General features: G+C 36.0%; 1 protein-coding gene across 6 annotated transcripts in view; it reads right to left on the bottom strand.

The window, feature by feature from the left end:
- FYB1 (FYN binding protein 1) overlaps positions 1-22,487 on the bottom strand; it is a 175,172-nt gene that overhangs the window by 20,310 nt on the left and 132,375 nt on the right. For 5 of the 6 annotated variants that reach the window (XM_060400475.1, XM_060400476.1, XM_042233840.2 and 2 more), the window contains 9 exons: positions 16,053-16,099; positions 13,682-13,701; positions 13,206-13,240; positions 12,109-12,229; positions 9,118-9,277; positions 8,474-8,618; positions 3,309-3,331; positions 2,179-2,245; positions 1,029-1,166 (listed from right to left, as the gene is read on the bottom strand). In XM_060400475.1, the coding sequence (XP_060256458.1) occupies positions 1,029-1,166; positions 2,179-2,245; positions 3,309-3,331; positions 8,474-8,618; positions 9,118-9,277; positions 12,109-12,229; positions 13,206-13,240; positions 13,682-13,701; positions 16,053-16,099 (756 nt within the window). The remainder of the gene's footprint in view (positions 1-1,028; positions 1,167-2,178; positions 2,246-3,308; positions 3,332-8,473; positions 8,619-9,117; positions 9,278-12,108; positions 12,230-13,205; positions 13,241-13,681; positions 13,702-16,052; positions 16,100-22,487) is intronic. The other variant, XM_042233838.2, reaches the window with a different exon arrangement.

Here is a 22,487-nt window from a genome sequence, read left to right as displayed (position 1 = left end):
TGACTTTTAGTTGCAACAGAAAAAGACCTTAGTTTTTATTACTTTCTGAACTTTAAATACACATACCCACATAACTGAAAGAATGGTGCACAGTTACACTGAAGTGTGAGAGGTCATTAGTAAAAGTGATTTAAATCAGAATTAGCTGGTGTGTTATTGAGCAAAAAAAAAAAAATTTGCTCTTATTTCTAAGCGAGGACTACATTTGAGTAATGATACATGAAGAGAAGATTTGCTACGTTTACTTACAATTTTAAGTATCTCGCTTATTGACTGTTGTTTTAGCGTCTCACAAAAGGATTTAAAATTAGGAATTCTATGTGTAATTGACATCTTATAAAGGCTTCTGTTAAAGTGAGGTGAGTCAATTAGCATATATAAAACAATGAAAATTTGAGTGTACTTAAGGTCCTTCAAATTTATACACATGGAACTTATACTAAAGGATTATTTTTGTATAGAAAGATAAAATGCATGCTTTAGTCTTATTTATACAAACTGAAGATACTTAGAGTAATTTTAGTATAGGACAAACATGTAATTCAAGGGGAATTAATATATCATTATTGTGAAAGTTACAAAGACTTTAGATACTGTATTTAGAGAAAAGAAATTCCAAATTTGGTCCTTTTTTTTCTATAAGTTAACTTTTAAAAGAGAATGTATATTTTGAATAGTCAGTATAAAATGTTATATAGTAAAATGCAGTGTTGGAATTCTGACCTTTTAGATGTGATTTACAGCTTAAAAAAAGGTCCTACTGAATGGAGGGTGAGTGTATGCATGTGTGTGTGTGTGCATGTTTGAACGGAAAACAAAATACATTTTTGATGTATATGATGATCTTATGTAAATGCATGAGTTTAAAAGTGACACAATAAATGAGACTAGAATGACTAATAGAAAAACACATTAAAATTTCTTAAGACTGTCCAAATTTGGTTATCGGTTATAAAATATTAGTAGCATTTGATTAAATTATTAGTGTAGTTATTGTGCACTGGATTTGGTGGTTGTTTGACTCTTACGATGAACCTTCATCATTGTCTGACTCAGAGTCTTTAGGTTTCTCTCGTATACTTTTCTTTTTGTCATCTTTTCCCTTTAACATCTTCAAAATCCCCCAGGACCAGGTGTTACTCTTCTCTTCAACCTGTAGTGTGGAGCTTTGGAGCATGCAGGCATTGATCAGATTTTTTATAATTATACTGTGTTGATCATTCAGGCTGTAAGCTACTTATTGTATTCAACAAGATGAAGCTATTAAGTTTATAAGTCATGGTCTTTGAATACTGCTGTGACTAGGTAAATAGTAGGCAAGTTATTTTCTCCTATTTGGTAGATTTATTAAACCTTGTTTCTTAAACCAGTGAGCTGAGTCAAAAGTTTTAAACATCAATTTAGCTTTACTATGATTAACAGTAAGTTGTTATTAGATTAAAATTTTTAAATATGTATTTAAATTTAAAAATGCACCACTTCAAAAGTTTAAACACCTGAAGGATTAAGTTTTCAATATTGCCACATATAGTCACAGATAAACATATGATCTCAATTTATTTGGATTGCTTACAACTTTGATTATTATACAAGGGCTTCCCTGGTGGCTCAGACGGTAAAGAATCCACCTGCAGTGCAGGAGACCTGGGTTCAATTTCTGGGTTGGGAAGATCCCCTGGAGGAGGGCATGGCAACCCACTCCAGTATTCTTGCCTGGAGAATCCCCATGGACAGAGAAGTCTGGCGGGCTACAGTCCATGGGATCCCAAAGAGTTGGACATGACTGAACGACCAAGCACAGCACAGCACATGATTATTATACAAAGGCTAGCCATGCAACTACAAACTTTCCAGAGATTGTCACAAAAATGAAGTATGGATTAATAAATAAATGATTGGGAAAGGTTTGAATACTTGTAACCCTTACCCCTTTTCCATTTCACTCCTTTTGACATAGTTGTCAAGGTTCCAAGTGGTATATTCCAAATAATATACCACTTCATTTGAAGTGTGGTATAATTACAATTCCTCATTTGCCATTGCTATTAATTAAACATTTTTGGTTATATGACAGGGAATGCTACTTTCTGCTTTTTATTCTAACTAGAAATCAAAACTAGTGACAATTTTAGTATATATAATACTTTGCAAAGAGGCAATTAAGCTGATTATTCTTACCCATCAGCAGCATCCTCTTCTTCTATCCCATCATAAATATCATCATCTGGGGGAGGTGGAAACATCCCTTCATGTGAATTAGGGGGGAAAAAATCTGTTAATTTTGTAATTTGGTCACAAATGCTCACTCAAAATTTGATAATAAATGTCATGCAGAAATAAGATGTAAAAAGCATCTTATTTTCATATCAATTATTTAAATTAAAGTAGCTTTATTTTCCCACTCTTACACAAAAGTAAATTAATTTTTAACATCATTTTATAAGGAATTCTTAGAAGTGAACTGTAAAAATATGAGGGATGATATAGAGTACTGTGCACTGGAGGCGATAGATGTGGGGGAAATAACTGAGAAAAAGTAAAATTAAACAGAGGATGGAGTTGAAATTTATTGTGGAAAAAGAAGGGAAAAGTTGATAAGAAAAATTTAATTAATACTAAGGAGACATTCAGAAGAAAGCATTGATCAAGATGTAAGTAAAGGAAAGCAAATGAAAAGTGACTCTCTAAGCATTGATGGGAGCTGGGACAAAGAAAAGAACAGAAGGTGACTTTTTCATTTCTTTATTTCATTTCATCAAAGGAATATTTTAAAAGTTAAACCCTTGCTTGATTTGTTATCCTATGTTTGCTATTTGACAAATATTTATTTAACCAATGTTTACTGACTACCTTCTTTGTAAAAATGTGTATAATAAAGTTGAAATTAGATTTTTAAGATGAGAATTTCAGCACTGCCAGGTATTAGCAACCCTTATTTTGTTGATGGGATAATGAGAAGTCTTTAGGAGTCATAGCTATGGTGATTATGTAAGGTATCATCCAAATAGGGACATTTCTGAAAGTGAAGGGGGATACTACTAGAAATTGTGCTCAGACAACTGCGCAAATCAAGACTGCCCTGGGCACATGGAAGTGGAATCACCCTATGACCCGTAACGTGGAAGAAAGAAGTGACTTGCTCAGGGTCACTCAGTGGCCAGGACTGGACTCCATGTTATTGATTCCCAGTCTATCTTTCTTTCTACCACATTAAGATCCTCCTCCTTATTTGCAAACAAGAGCATTTTGTCAGTAATATATACAAGAACGTTGAAGACTTTAGAAACTGATAAAAGCGGGTAGCTTACCTCCACTTCCACTCTGACTGTGGCTAGGAGAAAAAGAGTAGACATTAATTGATATATTAACTATTTAGCTGTCAGGAAAGGAAGTACATATGGAGCAGTTAAATGAGAGAAAAAATAACATTCCAGTCAACAGTTATCAGGATGTTATTTACAATTGTCAAGATATAAAAACAACCTAAATGTCCACCAACAGATGAGTAGATAAAGAAGACGTAGTGTATATACACGATAGAATGTTATTCAGCCATAAAAGAAGAATGAGATTTTGCTATTTGCAACAATACCAGTGGACCTGCGGGGTATTATATTTAGTGTAATAAGTCAGAGAGACAAATACTGTATGTTGTCACTTATATGTGGAATCTAAAAAATAAAACAAATGAATAAATATTACAAAACAAAAAGAGATGCAGATTGGAGAACAAACTACTGGTTATCAGTGTTGGGGTGGGGGTGGGAGTTTAAGGAGTACAAACTACTATGTATAAAATAAATAGGCTCTAAGGCTGGATGGCATCACTGACTCGATGGACGTGAGTCTGAGTGAACTCCGGGAGTTGGTGATGGACAGGGAGGCCTGGCGTGCTGCAATTCATTGGGTCGCAGAGTCAGACATGACTGAGCGACTGAACTGAACTGAACTGAAGGATATATTGTACAGTGTAGAGAATATAGTCAATATTTTATAATAACTTTAAATGGAGTATAACTTATAAAAACACTGAATCACTTCTATACCTAAAACTAATATAATATTGTAAATCAGCTACTTTTTAATTAGAAGAAAAGTTATTAGATGTTATATGTGAAAAGGAAGAAAAATTGTTCCTTATTGTAATAGATGAGTAGTAACAAAGCAAAAAACAAAACAAAACTAATAAGGATCAAGTGAGATTCGGTACTCCATAAAATTTTCTAAACAATGATATTGTTTGTTTCTAGCATTTTACCATAAGGCAATATTCAGATTATATAGTATTACATCACTCCATAGATGGACTTATTAAAAAAGGAGAGTATTATTCTAGAACCGTTACTGCATTGAATTCATTTTCCTCTCAATATCTTATAATGACAGCATTTAACTTCTAGTCCAATAGCATTACATTTTTTTTTTTTTTGCAGTATAGGATTCTGGATTACATTTTTTACAAGAGAATACTTAAAAAAATTTTGAAATCCTATTCATGGGGCCTCTGTAGAGTGTAGCTCCTAATTCCCTAAATCTCTCTTTCTATAACATTCTATACCTCCCCTCTTTTAAAATTGTTTTCTTGCCCATTTCCCCACTAAATTGTGAATTATGTGAAAGCAAAGGAAGTCATCTAGTTCATTTTGCAGAAGAAAAATTGAGGCTCTGAGAAATGAAGTGATATGACCATGTCCACTTTGATTAACTGAAAAAATGAAATAATCTCAGTGTCCTGCTTTCCTGTATGGACAACATCATTTTTACTACACCTCGCTGTGCCCTCTGTGTCATCATTTTTGCCTTTTAGATAATCTTCCAAGAACAGATATCTGATATTACAATGGCATAGTATATTTATACAACATATGTGATCCTTAACCTTTAAGTCAGAATAAATTTAAAGTCTACCGCTAATCTAGAAATAAAAAGTATTTTCACTAATGGAACTTCAGAGAAAAACATGCTATAAATGTCTTAATATACAAATAGAAATGATTTTTGATGAAGCTTAAGTATATTGCTACTTGCTTACAAACTATTTTCACACTCACTGTCTTCAACGCTTTCCTATGAGCATGAAGTAAGCATTTAGAATTATGAGAAAAACTGCAAATTTGGGTTGGCTGCCACTTCTGGCAAATACAACATATTCCACCTTGGAGACTTCATACCCAATTTCCGAAGAATTGGGTGATCACAATCAGGAACAAAGGTCCTATATATTATTTGAATTCTAGAGCAGTTCTTCATTTTCTCTTTGGAATATAAACCATTGATCTGGTGAGCTAGAGGGAAGGAAAGGAGAGTGTGAGAAAAGACAAGGAAGGAGAAAGAGGAAAGGAGAAATGGCAGGAAAAAGGTTGGGAAACACACCTAGAAGAAAAGTTTTTTATATGGTGAAGGAGTGGTATTTGTACTTGTAATTTCCTTTTGTTCAACTTCTCACTTTTATTACAAAAAACTGCTTCACTGAGAAGGAAGGGAGAAGAACAGCTGCCAGGATCTGTGCTTTTTAAGCCCCCTGTCTGCTCTCAGAGCGTGAGGTATTCAGTTGGATCCCCTAACCCTGGAGAAATTGGGAATGAGTTGGTCAAGAACCTCCAGATAGGAGCCAGGAGGTATATGGGGGAGGGAGAGGAAAGGCTGGTGCTTTCTCTTATTCTAGCCGGAACAAGCTGCCAGCTATACTCAGCATCTCTCCTTGTTCTACTAAGGACAAAGCATGTTCTGTTATAAGATCTCTGCCAGCAGCAGCTGTAGTTTCAAAAAAAAAAAAACCACAAAACAACTTGTGTAGAAGTGATGTCTCTTCTTCCATTTTCTTATTAAATATGCATAAAGAAGGAATCAGTTCAGTTCAGTTCAGTCGCTCAGTCGTGTCCGACTCTTTGCGACCCCATGAATCGCAGCACGCCAGGCCTCCCTGTCCATCACCATCTCCCGGAGTTCACTCAAACTCATGTCCATCAAGTCGGTGATGCCATCCAGCCGTCTCATCCTCTGTCGTCCCCTTCTCCTCCTGCCCCCAATCCCTTCCAGTGTCAGAGTCTTTTCCAATGAATCAACTCTTCGCATGAGCTGGCCAAAGTACTGGAGTTTCAGCTTTAGCATCAGTCCTTCCAATGTAATAGATGTTAGTAAATACTGTGGTGATGTACTTGTTTAAAATATTAATCAGTGAAGCTATACACTTCCTCTAACCCCATTTTATTAAACAGAAGATCCCTTTTCTGCTACATGTTTACTAACTGGAGATGTCTCGTAGAGTTGTGGAATGTATGGTGGTGGTGGTTTAGTCACTAAGCTGTGTCCTACTCTTTGAAGCCCCTGGACTGAATGTAACATGCCAGGCTCTTCTGTCCATGGGATGCCCCAGGCAAGAATACTGGAGTGGGTTGCCATTTCCTTCTCCAGGGGATTTTTCAGACCCAGGGATCAAACCTGGATCTCCTGCATTGGCAGGTGGATTCTTTACTGCTGTACCATCTGGGAAGCCCTGTGGTATGTACAGATTAGTTAAAATGAAAAAGGTAATGGCATTAATTTGGGAAAGTCACTTATTATGAAAATAATGCTTCATTTTAAGGATATCATCCCTTTTTTGTGGATTTATTTATTTTTTATTTTCATCAGTGTAAAAAAAATATATATATATATATATCTCACTGCTGCTGCTGCTGCTAAGTTGCTTCAGTCGTGTCTGACTCTGTGCGACCCCACAGATGGCAGCCCACCAGGCTCCCCCATCCCTTGGATTCTCCAGGCAAGAACACTGGAGTGCGTTGTCATTTCCTTCTCCAATGCATGTAAGTGAAAAGTGAAAGTGAAGTGGAGTTCTTTAATTCCAAAATAAGAGAAATTGTGTGTGTGTGTGTGTTTTTTTTTTAAGATAAAAGACAAACATAAGGTATAGTGAAGTAGTTCAGTTGTGTCCAACTCTTTGCAACCCCATGGAATATAGCATGCTGGGCTCCTCCATCCATGGGATTTTCCAGGCAAGAATACTGGAGTGGGTTGCCGTTTCCTTCTCCAGGGGATCTCAGGCAGACTGCCATCTGAGCCACCGGGGAAGCCCAACATAAGGTATATATACTGATAATATACATGGTAAGACACACTCATGCCCAGAAAATTCTGTAACTCTCAGAATATGGCCATTTGGAACTCTGATATCAAATTTGACATTTGCTAACTTCAAGGTAGGTCAAGGTGTTTCTTATCGCTAAGGTCAATTTACAATCTGTAAACTCCAGTGCATACATGGGATGTTTTGATATGTATTGCATAATTTATGATCACAATATGTTAAGACAGCATTGCTATCAGTCATTTTAGAATGATGAACTGCCAGAAAGCAATATAGGTTTAACTGATGCCATAAGCTCAAAACCATAAAAGGGAAATTTAATTCTTTATATGTTTCATAACTATTAGTATTAATAAATATTAATATACTTCTATTTTGATCTTTTTACATTTTTAGAATGCTTAATAATAAAAACATTTTTTAATTTGAAATTTGAGTTATAAAGAATGCAGACACATTTTTTTCTCACATGAAGATCTTGCATGGATCATGTGGGGAGGTTTCCCTGTTTCACAAAGTGGGCATAGAAAAATGAGGATTCTTCACTGGGTTGGAGATTTTCCTTCTCCTTTTCCTTCAGTTTAAAGAGATTATGGCTCTACCAGGAAAGGGAGATATTGGAGGAAAGAAGGAATGAAAGGAGAACAGAAAAGGAAGAAAAAGAAAGAACAAGGAAGATCAGAGCTAGGAGAAAGGGACAGAAGAGGAAGCGCTATAAAGGGAGCTGGAGATGAGAAGGAAGAGAAGGAAAGTACGAGAGAGAAGTTTGCCCTCCCCTTTGATTCCTCTAGAAAGGATGTCTTGATCTGTCCCTCTGCTCCAGAAAGATGGTCCTGTAGTTTTTCCAGGGAAGGTCACAAGGTCCAATGGAAAGTTGAACCCTTAGTTGATTGCTGGGGATCATAGCGGATTGATCTTTACTCTTAAAGAGCAAAGTTGTCATAAAAAAGCATTTCTGTTTGTTATATTTTCAAATAACAATGACAAATACATTTAGACTCAGATTTCAGAGAAAAGTATTTTATATTTTTAGAGCTAACTTTTATATCTCATGCTTCATAATTTACAAAGTCATATGTATTCTAGGCATATCCTTAAAGTCAAATCAGAATGAATATTGCAAAACAGTATTTTGGATGGACACCATATCTGCCAATGGCCCATTACATTTCAAGCAGTATTTAACACAAATAGCCAAAGAGTAAACTGAAAGACTATAGAGTTTCAAAGGAGTTATCATCCATATTGAAGTGATTGTAAACGGTAATTTAATTTAGTGATAGAAAGTAGTAGGAAATTAGGAAAGTAAAATTCTAGCATCTTAAAACTCACAATCTCTGACAAACAGATAGTTTGATTTGCTTTCCGATTTATTTTTACGTATACCTGCCAACATTTTCTTGCTCTGCAACGTCATCATACACTTCCTGGTCATCTTCAAAAGGTCTTGATGGAAGAGTGCTGAGACAGCCTTTTTTCCGTTTCAAGGAGTCATAGTCAATCTCTACAGCTGTTGTTTTAATATAGCCATCTACCAAAAGGGGAACAATTTATGTTCAGATAACTGTAGTTTAAATATCATAGAGTTGTAAATAAAATATCAATGATACACTTTCTTTTTACATTTTCCCTTTATTTCTTTGCTTGCAATTCTGACTTAAAGACTTGTTGACACATGCTTCACTGTGCTTTGTCAAAGTCTCATGATGTTGTGCTTTTGGGGTAAGTCTGGAGTCTGTTTTCAAGGTTCTAAAGTGATTCAGAAGAAATATTTTTGCTTTTTAACATCCATGAAGAATCTAATACTCTTTACTCCTCCTTGGGATATTATATTTGCATTTTTTCCCAACTAAAAATATTACACAAATGAGGTGAAGATGGAGCTATGCTTGTCATTTAAAATCTTCCTATTTTTGTCTACTCTGTAACATACTTCCAACTTAATGCTTATGACTAGCTTTGGAAGAATTTTCACATTAAGATTGGCTCAAAAGAAAACACTTTGAAGTCTTAGAAAAATATGCACTTACATGACCCCCTGGCTGTTCTGCCCAGCCATTTTCCTTCAGGGTTGTCTGTGATGCGAATTATTTCAATATTCTCTCCTTGCTTGAAGCTCAGTTCATTCTTTCCTCCTTTGACATCACAGCAAGCTTTTGCTTGATGGATGACTTGAATAGGGCCTGTTAGCTGCAAAGAGGGGGAAAAAAAAATCACAACCAGCTTCTTACTTTCAGGAAATCCTTAAGGAATGCAGTTTTGAAAGACTAGGTCCACTACTTGCTAACCTGCTTATTACCAACATTTATAGGTTTGAACCAGAAGTTGAGGGTGAATGTTATTTCTGGTGAGGGTTCTTATAGGAGGGGCTAGGGGAAAATTGCAGAGGTCAGACAGAGCCAGCAAAAATAGGTAAGCACGTGTTCAGGGGCCAGGAGAGAATGGCAGTGATCTGTTAACGTTGGGAACTCTGTAGAAGATTTGAAGAGGAAGTGACTAAAAATCAAACACCACTTATATATGTGACATGCTGGGTGCTATGTGTTTTTATGGGGTATGCTGGTGTTCTGCTTACTAGACAGAGGTTATTTCCCTCTCTGCTTTGTGCAATTATTCTGATGGTTCTCTGCAGGCTTAAAATAGCAAGAGAGAGAGGGTTAGTAGTGGTGGTAGGCTGTACTTGTGAGAAAAACATTTTCTTTCCTTTTTTTCGACTTCAAGGTACTTGCTATCTATAAACTTGGAGTAGACATTACCTGTTATAAACAAGATAACAGTTTAGAAATAGCTTTGTGAATAAAAATAAATAGCAAACCAATATTATATGATGTTTTAATAATTAATATCCTGAAGAGTACAGTGGTTTCTTGACAGCAGAGGAGTAATCTAGTTTAGAGCCCACGAATCCTAAAGTCCTAATTTCCTAATCTTTTGTCTTTTCAACAGAATTTCTTGAGTCTTTTGATATGCAAATATACATCATGATTTTTGAAGAAGCTCTACTTTATTTATTGAACTTGTGATATGATGAATTGTGAGATACCATCATTAATTATATACTACCAAGAAAGTAAACTAGCTTGATTTAAACTTTGATGTGCCAATAATGTTACAATGCATCCTAATTTTGGAATTTTAAAATGTGAAATATTTTGTCATAGAATTAATGAAATGTGGAACTGTATAACAGTTCTCACATTTATTTATTTAATTTGAACATCTATTAACAATTTTGTGAAAGGAATATAGCGTGTGAAGTCCTAGTCTTGATAAATGTTTGAGTTCATGTTTGGTGGTGTGATTTCATATCTTATCTTTTTCTTACTAACAAATATTATTTGAATAAATGAGTGAAACCATCCAAAATTGGCTTCTCCAAAAAAAAAAAAAAAACCTACACCCAAAAAGAAAAGCTTTACTAATTCCTTCAAAACTATAAACAACCTCTTCATAAAAAGTATGTTATAAAGATTTTCATTTAAGAAATTAATTTTCCATGTTTTCTACTTGAAAACTATGAACATTGGTAGCCATACATTCTGCATGAGTAAAATATTTTAATAGTCATATTGCAATCTTACTTTTGCTTATATATAGTAAGCAAAATTGAATGAGAGCCTATAATAGATACCACATATCATTTTATTTAATCCCATAACAAACTTTCAGGAGAAATATTGTCTACTCACTTTAAAAATAAGAATCTGAGGTTCAGAGAAGTTTAGCAATATGTCCACTATTATATAACTCACAAATGCAGCTGGAATTTGAATCCACATCTGTCCAACTGACTCTAAGTTTTACATTTTCCCTGTGCCTGCTGTTGCTTCTTTGTTTCACTATAGTCAATATACTGGGAAATTATATATAAGCCAGGCTTTTATAACTCAAACCATATATTAATGCTCTGGAGGAACTAAATATTTAAAGGAATCTTGATATGAATCCTTTTCAAAGTGAAGAATAGTTTTGTGACTAGCTAATCACTCTAAATATAGCTGACATACCAGACCCATACCAGATGGGCCGTGTCGTCAAAGCCTAGCCAAGAGAGTATAGCCTGCAAGTATAGTGGTGGTGGTGGTAGTAGTGATAGGAGGTGATAACTGGTGATAGGAGTCATCCAGCTAGAATGAAAGATCAGAGAATACAGAGGTCAATGAGGAAGAAGGAGAAACAGAAGGTATGAGAAATCAGCATGTACATAGGCATAAAGTAAAGGCATAGATGTGAGTCAGGTCTAGACAGCATCAGTCAGGGTGGCTCACGGAGTTTTATTGACATGAGTCTGCTTAATCCAGACAGTTCTGTCCCATGCACCATGATAATACGTGCCACAGGGATATGTATGTGTGTAGTCCTGAGCCCATATTCTTTAATCTCTTAGTTGCTCAGTCGTGTCCGACTTTTTGCGAGCCCATGGACTGTAGCCTATCAGGCTCCTCAGTTCATGGAATTTTCCAGGCAAGAGTACTGGAGTGGCTCGCCATTTCCTTCTCCATGGGATCTTCCCGACCCAGGGATCGAACCCAGGTCTCCCGCATTGCAGGCAGACACTTTACCGTCTGAGCCACCAAGGAAGTAGGTTAGTATGAAATGCTCAGTCTTGTCCGACTCTTCGTGACCCCTCGGACTGTAGCCCACCAGGGTCCTCTGTCCATGAAATTTTCCAGGTACGATGAAACACATAACAAGGAGAGTCAGAATGGATTTGAGTAACTGAGTATTCATTCACCCAACTGACATAAAATTTCTTGAGCTCCCACCATATTTTGTTTAGATTTTATCCAGATTATAAGCCACATATTTTATTTGGATTTTATTGTATTGCATTTTTAGTGCAGGGATAATGGAGTGTAGCAGAAAAAAAACATTACTGTTATGAAGGAAGTTACTCTTTAGAAAACAGTGATTAAGTAGTTGTCCAACCATATAAGGTTTCAAAAAATGGTGCCCCTTTTGTGTGAAAGTTATAAAAAGAGAGGTTACTGTTTTTCACCCATCAGCAAGCAAGCTCTTACTTTAAATTTCTTCTTTATTTCTTGTTCTTTCTTTTCTCTCTCTTTCTGTTCTTTTTTCTCCAGCTCTAATCTCTTCTTTTCCTCCTTTTCTCTTTTCTTCTCTTTTTCTTTGGATGTGTCTCTGTGGATAAAAATTTGGTTGTTTCAGCACCTGCAGGCATTTATGTGTTAGGGCTCACTATTTAGAGGTTCCTACCCCAAACAGAAGATAGTATGTGGAATAGAGGTTAAGGTACAAAGCTAAGTCCTGTCAAAATTCCTGGGTGTGTGAGACTGTTCCTAAAACCTGCAGGAGGCATTCAAAGGAGGATGCCTTCCAAAGGTCCTGCTACTTTTACAACCCCTGAGGGCAAGTGGAAGGCATTGTTTTAAAGGTTCCTGCAGCCTGTCAGCATGAATACAATTAAGCACCTCCCCCCCCCCATCCCACCCAATCTCTCTCACAAGAGTACGCTCACTGGTACAAGTTCACATATACATATTCACTTGTACTCATAGGTACAAATCTTCATTTAGAAACTTTACTCAGAATTAGCTGAATTCTGGGTGGGGAAGATTAACATATTTGAATCAACAAAAGTTAAAATGAGAGAAAATGCTCATTTTTATTTTCACTCATTTGCTAAGAAATTTCTTAATCCTGGCCTGCCCAGAAACCCATTTGGGAACTCTTTTTAACATTTTTCTTCTTAAGCAGGTTAAAACTTTGGCATCCGGTGCTGTGTTAAATTGTCTCTCAGAGTACTGCCTAGGTGAGGACATTGTAATATATACACAAATTCATTTGCCCAGACACCCTGAGAGCAAGAAATACAGATTCCTGGCCCTGTAATTCCTTGCCTGTGGGCTGTCTAGTGGGTTGCAGGACTCTGACCTCTCACACAATGGCATTTTAACAGAGTCCTCTGTAAAATCCTTAGACAAGAAAGGAATCTTTAGTCCTTTGTATTGAAATAAAGGTTATCATTATATGCCCGTCACTTGAACAGTTGAACTTTCCCCCTCCTAGTATTGAATATCCATTCATTCTCCCTCATACAAATTATTATATTCATCTAAGAAGAAAAATATCATGGTAAAAGAAATGTTGCTCATACATGTCTTCATATGTTTCTCCTTCACTCTCTTGTTCCTGTCAAGAAAAACATTAATAGTGATTTACTGCAATTATTCAATAAGGGAACAAATATATACTACACTGCTCAAATACTCAGTAAAACAAACATAAATTTGTGTGTACATTTTGCATATTTAATTTTTTTTTTTCCTTTTTGGAGACAGACTGGGAGAGGAAGCACAGAAAGATTTCATTTTATATCTTGCTATGTAATTCAGATTCGTAGCCAGGCTTCAGTTTCTGTTTATCATAACAAAATTACTGAGTCAGTGAAATGACTGGGGTTTAATGTCTCAAGCATTTCGGGTGAAATAAGATTGCAATGGAAAAATATTACCATTATTCTTAAGAGTTTTCATTTGTTGGTTTATGCCAGTAGAAAATAAATCACAGCAATTGTTACATATTCTAGTTATAGCAACATAATATGAGAAGAATAAAAAAAGAGAAACTAACCTCATCTAGATTTCCAGTACCTGAAGTGTTTAAAAAAAGGGATAATAATTAAGAAGTGCTTTAATAGAGGATTGTTAGATGTAACATAACATAATACTCAAAACAGTTCATGTTAACAGAATCTATACTTTACCAAAGGTTTAGAAGTAGAGAATAGAATATGTGGTTTAGATCCTTACTATGGCTTTTCCAAACCTTGTAACTTGTTGTAAAATCATTTCATTAGCTTTCATAAAATAATGCAAAAGTGAAAAAAACTGAAGACACTCTTTAGTAGTCTCTTTACAAATGGACGCTGAAAACATCCACATTTGTTTTTTTGGGGCTTGTGTGGAACACAGGCTTTACCAGAAAATCACAGGTTCACACTTTTTGACTCATTTGTTCCCAAGGATTTGCTTTCATGTATCAAAAAAATCAAGTTAATTAGTTTTTTAAAAGATATTTTACTGCTCAAGTGTTTAATAATATCAACAAATTTTCAGGTATTAAGACATCATCTAAAACAATAACAATAAAAACCATGTGGAACTGATACGTGAATGAAGAGACCAGTAGAATAGAACAGAGAGCTCAGAGACAGATAAAATTTACATACACACAAATAGGAACACACATTTGTTGTTGTTTAGTTCCTAAGTCTTGTCTGACTCTTTTGCAACCCCAGGGACTGTAGCCTGTCAGTCTCCTCTGTCTGTGAGATTTCCCAGGCAAAGAATACTGGAGTGGGTTGCCATTTCCTTCTCCAGGGAATCTTCCTGACCCAGAGGTCAAACCCAGGAACATTATGTACACACAAACACACCTATGTATGAAAACACACAAACACACCAATAGTTAATATAGTAAATGTGGTATTATAAATTAATGAGAAAAGGGTGAATTTCACAGTATCATAGTGGGAAAACTGATTTTGTACATGAGAAAAAAAATCTAGGTTTCTACTAATTCCTCAGAAGTGGACTGCAAACAATCAAAGACCTAACTATAAAGGATAAAGTTCATAGAAGAAAATAGAAGATAATATTTTTATTTCCTAAAGATAGGAATTCTTACATAAAACTTTAAAAGTACAAATTACAAAGTAAGTATTAATAAATTCGATTATATCAAAACATATTTATGTTCAATGAAGGACAGTATGGACTAAATAGACAATGGACAGAATGAGAGAAGATATTTGCAATTCCTAAAAGCTGCTGCTGCTAAGTTGCTTCAGTCGTGTCCGACTCTCTGCAACCCCATAGATGGCAGCCCATCAGGCTCCCCCATCTCTGGGATTCTCCAGGCCAGAACACTGGAATGGGTTGCCGTTTCTTTCTCTAATGCATGAAAGTGAAAAGTGAAAGTGAAGTCGCTCAGTCGTGTCCGACTCTTAGCGACCCCATGGACTGCAGCCTACCAGGCTCCTCCATCCATGGGATTTTTCAGGCAAGAGTACCGGAGTGGGTTGCCATTGCCTTCTCCACCCTACAACTGACGTGGTATTAATATCTGGAATACAAAGGAACTCCTGCAAGTCATCCAGAAAAGGATACCAACCCCAAGAAAAAATGGTCAAGGAATTGGAAGTAGCAACTTACAGAAGAGAAAACCACAAAGGCTAATAAACAAATCAAGGTTTTGAACTCAGTAGTAAGCTGAGATATGAAATTGAAACAAGACATTTTATACACAGAAGATTGGAAACAACTGGAAAGCTGCCTCTGCACTGGTGAACGGCGAGCATCTTGGAATCTTCATGCCCTGGGATGGGACTACACACAGATGCCGCTCTTCTGGAAAGTACTCCAGTACTACTCAGTCAGAATGAATATGCCATAGCTTACAAGCAATCACTCTACTCCTTGATACACATCTTAAAGGAAGGCTCTCAGAGGTTCACATGGGGATATGGATAAGAAGGTGCATTGAACCATCAATATCATTTTCGGTAATAGCAAGTTGAGGGTGAAATATGCATAGGATGCATACCGTGGAGAGCTGTGCAGTAGTTAACAGAAATAAATTAAATATACATATATTCACGGATGAGCCTCACAAAACATGTTAGTCTGAGTGTAAAAAACCGACCAGAATGAGCTATAATATACTGTTTATGCAAACTGAAATATATACATATACACATACAACAATATACAAAGAGTGTGTACAAAATACATATACACACTAAGTGCATTAAAATATTTTACGCCGATGAGATAAGGAAGGAAAGAGAGTGGGTCGTGAAGAAAAAAGGGAATAAATAAGTAAAACAAGAGGACTTGCATGGACTAATGATGATACTGACTCATTAATGACCCTATGAGAATAATTAACTCGAACTTTCATATCTGAGGGAACAAAAAATAAAACATCATTTGCCTCTTACCATCAGAGTGCATGACACTATCTTGATTTTCTTCATTTACAGGGCCTCTGAAAACAAGAGAGAGGAAAAAGTGAAAATGGGATAAGTAGATGCTCCTCTTACAATGAAAAAGAAAAAAAAAAGGATTCTTTAAAAATAACTCTTGGGCTTCCCTGGTGGTCCCATGGTTGGGAATCTGGCAGGGGACACATGTTTGTTCTGGGAAGATCCCACATGTTGCGGGCACCTAAGCCTGTGTGTCACAGCTGCTGAAGCCATGCTCCACAGCAAGAGAAACCACCAGCACGAGAACCCCATGCCCTGCACTAGAGAGCGACCTCCACTTGCCACAGCCAGAGAAAGGCAGCGAGCAGCAACAGAGACCCAGTGCAGCCAATAATAGTAATAAAAATAACAAAATTTAAAAAATGAGATAAAATAACTCTTTTCTCTTTCACATCTACTCTGATTTAAAACTTCAAAGTCAGTAGAACAGGTTTTAGCTTTGTACTGACGCTGCTACTGCTGCAAAAAAGTGGAGAATTGGGGAACTTGTGTCCAGCACTGTCCATTCAAAGTGAGCACCTACAATTAATCCATAGTTTCAGGGCAGTAATATGTTTTTCTGTTAAAGTGAAAGTGAAATCGCTCAGTCGTGTCCGACTCTTTGCGACCCCATGGACTGTTGCCCACCAGGCTCCTCCGTCCATGGGATTCTCCAGGCAAGAATACTGGAGTGGGTTGCCATTTCCTTCTCCAGTGGATCTTCCCAACCCAGGGACTGAACCCACATCTCCCGCATTGTAGGCAGACGCTTTAACCTCTAAGGACAGTATATCAATAAGTCAATTCTGAGTTCTGAAGGCAGATAATTGGCTGTACGGTATAGATTTCAAAGGCTATTAGTTTCAATCCTGGCTCCTCCCCCCTTTCTAGGTATTCTCCACCTGGCTTTGCTTCTATCAGCTGTGGCTTGGACTCCAAGGTGCTTCATTTCAAACCACTTCACTCCAACTACTCATAACAGTCATCAATACCTGGGCCCCATGAATCCCTAATGATTTATGGAACCATCTGTATTCTCTATTTTTATTCTTGGGTTGATCAGCACAGCTGGGGAAAATTGCCATCTTACTGATTTGGGAGATTACAAATAATTGACATTCAGTCTTAGCTGCACTCCCAACACTATCCTATAAAATCGTTACACCTTTTTCCTAGTCAATCTTCTCTTACATCATTCTTGATAACTATTCAAGACCTTCACTTCTTCCCTTAAATCTCCTATTTCTCTCCTTTCCTTTGTCATTAGATGATTCTGTTTCTTATTTCACTATTTAGCTGTTCTTGGGAGTGAACTTTCTTAAGAAAATACATTTCTTTAACTTCCAAGCTTATCTACAATTACACCCATCCTTACATCTCCAAAGTTCTTCTTTCCGTCTGTGTTCTGAATGCTATCTGAATGATCAGTTATTTCATACCTTTTATTCCTTTTGTGTGTCATCGTATCATTTATTTATTATTATTATTGTTCTTCTTCTTTCACTCCCCATCCCTAAATATCTCACTATAGTAAGTCCTCTACAAACAAATCTTCAAGTTGCAAGCTTTCAAAGATGTAGATGTGTGTCTGTGTTTGCATATCCAGCTATGTCAGGAGTAAGTGAAATTGCAGCTTGCCCTCCGTCTCCTATTGCTGATGATCCTTCAGCTCTGCTATCTCCCACCTCTTCTCCCTCCTCCAATTAGTATCTCTTCTTGCCTGTTCACTCAATACCAGCCTCTGTATCTCAGCTATTGTAATGTTCTAGTGTATTTTGAAGACACTGTACCATAAGTGTAAAAATATTTGTTTTTACTTTTTGTGTTTGTTTTTTATGTATTATTTATGTGAAAAGTATTATAAACCTATTACAGTACAGTACTATATAGCCCATTGTGTTAGTTGGGTACCGAGGCTTGCAGTTACAGCCTAAGCAATACTTACAACCTAGGTTAGAACAAATGAACTTATGAGCTTTTTCTCGGAATGGACCTTGTTCATATGTAAGGGACTTATTATACTGTTTCCTCCCTCAGCTCAAGTTACTCTCATTCATAAAGAACACGCATTTCTCTTCACCTTTCTAAATTCTGCATGTCACCACAAGGAGATCTTCCTCTTCCTAGTCCAGGTAGGGAAAACTGTCCGTGCTCACTTTACTGGCTCTCCTCCTCTTTGTCTCTTCATTGACTGCAGTCTAACTTCCTTCGCTAATCCTTCACTGAAACTACCCTTACGGCTATTTTGCCTTCCTGGAGTTTCTTTTGGTTCCATGAGAAATCTCGTCTAGCTCATGTCTTGTCTCTCTGGTCTCAATCCCACAGTTTTTTTGTGGGTTAGTTTCCTCTGACTTCTCTTTTAATGATGGTGTTCTTTGTGTTCTTGTCTTGGCTTCTGCATTTTTTTCCTTCTGCCTTTGCCCCCAGATGGTTTTACATTCTCACATGCTTCCTCACCTTCACGAAGTATCTTAACGTCGGTGACTTCACACTGAAATCTCTAGCCCATAGAGAATCTCGTATTCTTTGTTTCAGACACATCTATCTATCTGTCATCTGCCTATCTATATATTCATCTTTCTATCTGTGTTTGCATGTCCCACGGATGGCTCTATATTAACATCCCTGAAGTGGAGGTTTTCCTTTCTCATGTCAGCCTAAATCTATGTTTCCTACTCAGTTTCCTACCTTGGTGAATTGCACCACAAATTCACTTCACCACCCAAGCCTCACTCAAAAAGTGAGAGCCTTTATTTCTTACTCTTTTACAGTGCTATGTCAAATTAATCAAGTTCCGTCAGTTCTATATATTTAATGTCTCTTATAATATACTTCCCTTTCCATCTCTCTCCCCTGTCCTCCTAGACACAAGAGCAGGATTCTACCATCACTAGTGTGGAGCCCTGCAGTGGCCTTCGGGATAGTCTTTTAGTAATGAGAATTGTGCTTCATTTTTTTCTACCCTTAAAGTCCTTTCTTTATTCAGCTGCCAAAGTGATCTTTCTAAAGTGAAATTAATACCATTTGAAGAATGTGAACAGGAAGAGCCTTGCTATCACTAAGGCCATAAAAAAGGCTTAGTGGATGTCCTTGTGACTCTGGAAGAAATACCTTAGATACATACATGTAGTCATAAACTTTTATCTAATAAATTCACTTAAAAAATTGAACATTTAAAAATTAGCATATATGCATAGCTTACTATCTAGGTAAGTGTGAATGCCCAGTGAGATTGATCATGGCATGACACTTGTTTTTCTTCTGAATCTTAGAAGATTCAGAATTAAATACAGAAAGGATGAAGTAATTCAAACCCATGATACAAAAATCTGTGAGATAAATTTTCTAATCATTGGGACAATAATGTATGTTCAATATTTTAAGTGTTTGTTATGTTTAAGAAATTTGTCACATTAGATATGTGTGAGTTAGGCTTATTATTTTAGTTGAAAACTCAGGACTCTTAAGTGTTGAATGTCTATGATTGCTGGCCTCACAAAACAGAGTCAGCTAAAATTATGAGCTCCTGATAAAAAAAATCCACCATCACTTAGGAAGGAGTCTTATGTCTTACCTAAACAAAGAAAGAAGCACATTTAGAAAATAGAACGAAATTTGATCAAGCGCTTGTCTATATCCAACAGCCAGTTTACAGAGGAATGGGGAACACATTCCTTACTATAAGGAAGCAATCAGCACAATGTAGAATGTGGGCAACTATAATGCCCACCAACAACTTGATGTATTCAACAAATAAGCTGCAATAAGTAAAACGAAAGTAATGCAAGAGGAACCTATAGCTTGAAAGAGAATTGCAAAACATACAAACCACAGACTTTGCTTGGATTCTTACTCAAACAAACAAAAAGACCCACACAGGATTTAAGAGACAACTGAATAGTGGCTTGATGTTTTATATTAAAACAAAGGGTCTATTTTTAGGAATACCTACTGAAATATTTATGAATGTAATTATATGATGTTTGATATTAGTTTCAAAATAATACGAGATGAGGGAAGTGGGTAGCGTATAGATAAAACAAGATTGGTAGTGAGCTTATAATTGTTGAAGTTGGGGAGGGGTATATGGGTACTCATTATATTATTCTCCTTGCCTTTTTTATGCTTAACATTTTAAAAAATAAATATGTTTCTTTAAAAGTATCTGAAAAATCCAATTATAAATGAAATTGGATTATTTAAAGGAACTGGATATGATTTAATGGATTTGTGAGTTGTTTACAAGTTCTTGGGAGGGTTTTGCTGAGCAAAGTTATGAAATTTGTTCAGTCAGGCATCAGAAATGCTTAAAAATAAAATTCAGTATGTAAATTCATACATGCAATGTCAAACATGTAAACGAAGTTTATTATGAGCATAAGTATTGATATGAAAGAATTTAGTCTGAGTTGTCCAATCATTGATCAAAGATCCCCCTGAAAAGAATAATTTTTATTGAAATAAAAATTACTGGGTGTATAAATAGCATAGCAAATTATGTGAATTTAAGTACTTAAATTAGGCCCTTACACTATCAACTTTAGTAAATTGGGTATTAATTAAAAGCATAAGATGTAAAACACCTCAGACATCAAAATACATTGACATCCTATAGAATAAAGCCTATTGTCCTTTTCATAGTGTGCAGGTCCTTAAGATCAGTCCTGCTCTTTTACAGTTTTATTTTTCATATTTCCTCTTCTTACATTTTCTTTCCAGATATTAACACTGAATCCACTTATTCTCTGAAGACTGGTTTCTTGTTCCTCCATGCTTAGCCCACGCTATTGGCCTTCTCTGGAGTAATCCTCCCTTCTCAGCATCCCCTGTGGAGGCCCTCCTTAATCTTTAAGATTCTCCTTAAACACTCCCTCCTCTGTGAAGTTATCTCAACTCCCCCAAGCTCAGGCAGTCGCTACCTCCATCTGTCATACATTGCTCACTACAGAGACTATTCTGGATCACTGTAATTATACAGCAGTTACTTGCAGGTCTCTCTTCCTTCACTTCATTTCACTTCATTCCTACTATGAGACCGTAAACCCTTGGCATGATGAGATTATGTCTTTGTTAGTTAATTTATTATTATGACTGTCATTTTTAGGAAGCTGTTAGAATAATTCTTGTCAGGTATAGGACTTTTGACTAAATTAATGCTGTCTTAGTAACACTAAGAAACTAGCATTTATTACTAAAGCAAATTGTTTATTATTTTTGAAAGTAATATTAAGTTAAAAAGACTACTGGACTTGCAGTTAACTTCTTGAAACACACAGAAGAGTAACAAATATTTGCAAAATGAAGATCTGGGTAGCATGCTCATTCATATCTACTTACACTTAATTCAAACCATTTATTACTTATAGATAATGTTTACATGCATGCATATATTCATGGACCCAACATTATAGCATTTAAATTTTAGTTTTATATAGGTCTGAATTCAACACATATAGAACAGCAAAATATTCACTAAGTATGAAATAATATTAAGAATAGGAATAACAGTGAAGAATAAAAGGAAGAAAGATGAGGGGGAGAAGGAGGTGAGCGTCATGGATAGACCCAGATCAAACTGTAAAAAAAGAAAAAAAAAGTGTTATAGGCATTGAGAAAAGCCAAACAGAGAGAAACAATCAATGAAACTAGTCACAACCCAAGTCCTAGAAAATGAAGCAGAGGGAGCGGGTGAAAAAGAAAAGGAGGCTTATCAGTTGTTACAGTAAGGACGTCTATTCAAGAAGGTCTTTCACTATAGTTCTTTGTTTTTCTACTTTAGCATACAGAATTAAAAAAGAAAAGCAAAATTAATTGAATGTTATGACTGTCATGCTCAGAAAGCTATTAGAGCTCTATTTCCTGACTTTTAAAGATGGGAAGCTATCGACCTTTATACCTTATTTGCCATTCATGACCTTTATTCTGTGACTTCAGTATTTCTCAGTTTGATTTTTAAAGACAGAGGAAATCTAAGTGACACTTTGTTCCATGCCTGCCCTCACTGAAAATGAAATCCAGTGAATTTTTCTCTGGAACACGTCTTCCTGTATTTAACGCATGAGAAATTATACAATTATGATGACTTGTTTAAGCCAATGGACTTAGGTAAGTCTGTCTGGGAGTGCATGACTGATACAGCAAGTCTCAAACTCCAGAAAATGTTAAATATTTCTAACTAATAAAAAAGGTTACAATGGTGAATTCTCACATTTCCTCTAATTTTAGAGCCAGAAAAATCTTACACTAAGAATGACCTCAAAATAAGATCTGGTTAAACTTCCCTTTTTCAACTTTAGTCATTTCTATTAGTTATTATTTTTCATTATTTCACTTTTCCTGTCTCATTACTATTAATAACCATGTAATTTGCCTTGTATACTAAAATATTCAACTATTGGTTCTATATTCATA

Source organism: Ovis aries, chromosome 16 (genome assembly GCF_016772045.2).
Source record: "Ovis aries strain OAR_USU_Benz2616 breed Rambouillet chromosome 16, ARS-UI_Ramb_v3.0, whole genome shotgun sequence".
Lineage (NCBI taxonomy): Eukaryota > Metazoa > Chordata > Mammalia > Artiodactyla > Bovidae > Ovis > Ovis aries.
The sequence above is the reverse complement of the archived record's forward strand: the minus strand, read 5'-3'. Positions and strand labels throughout refer to the sequence as shown.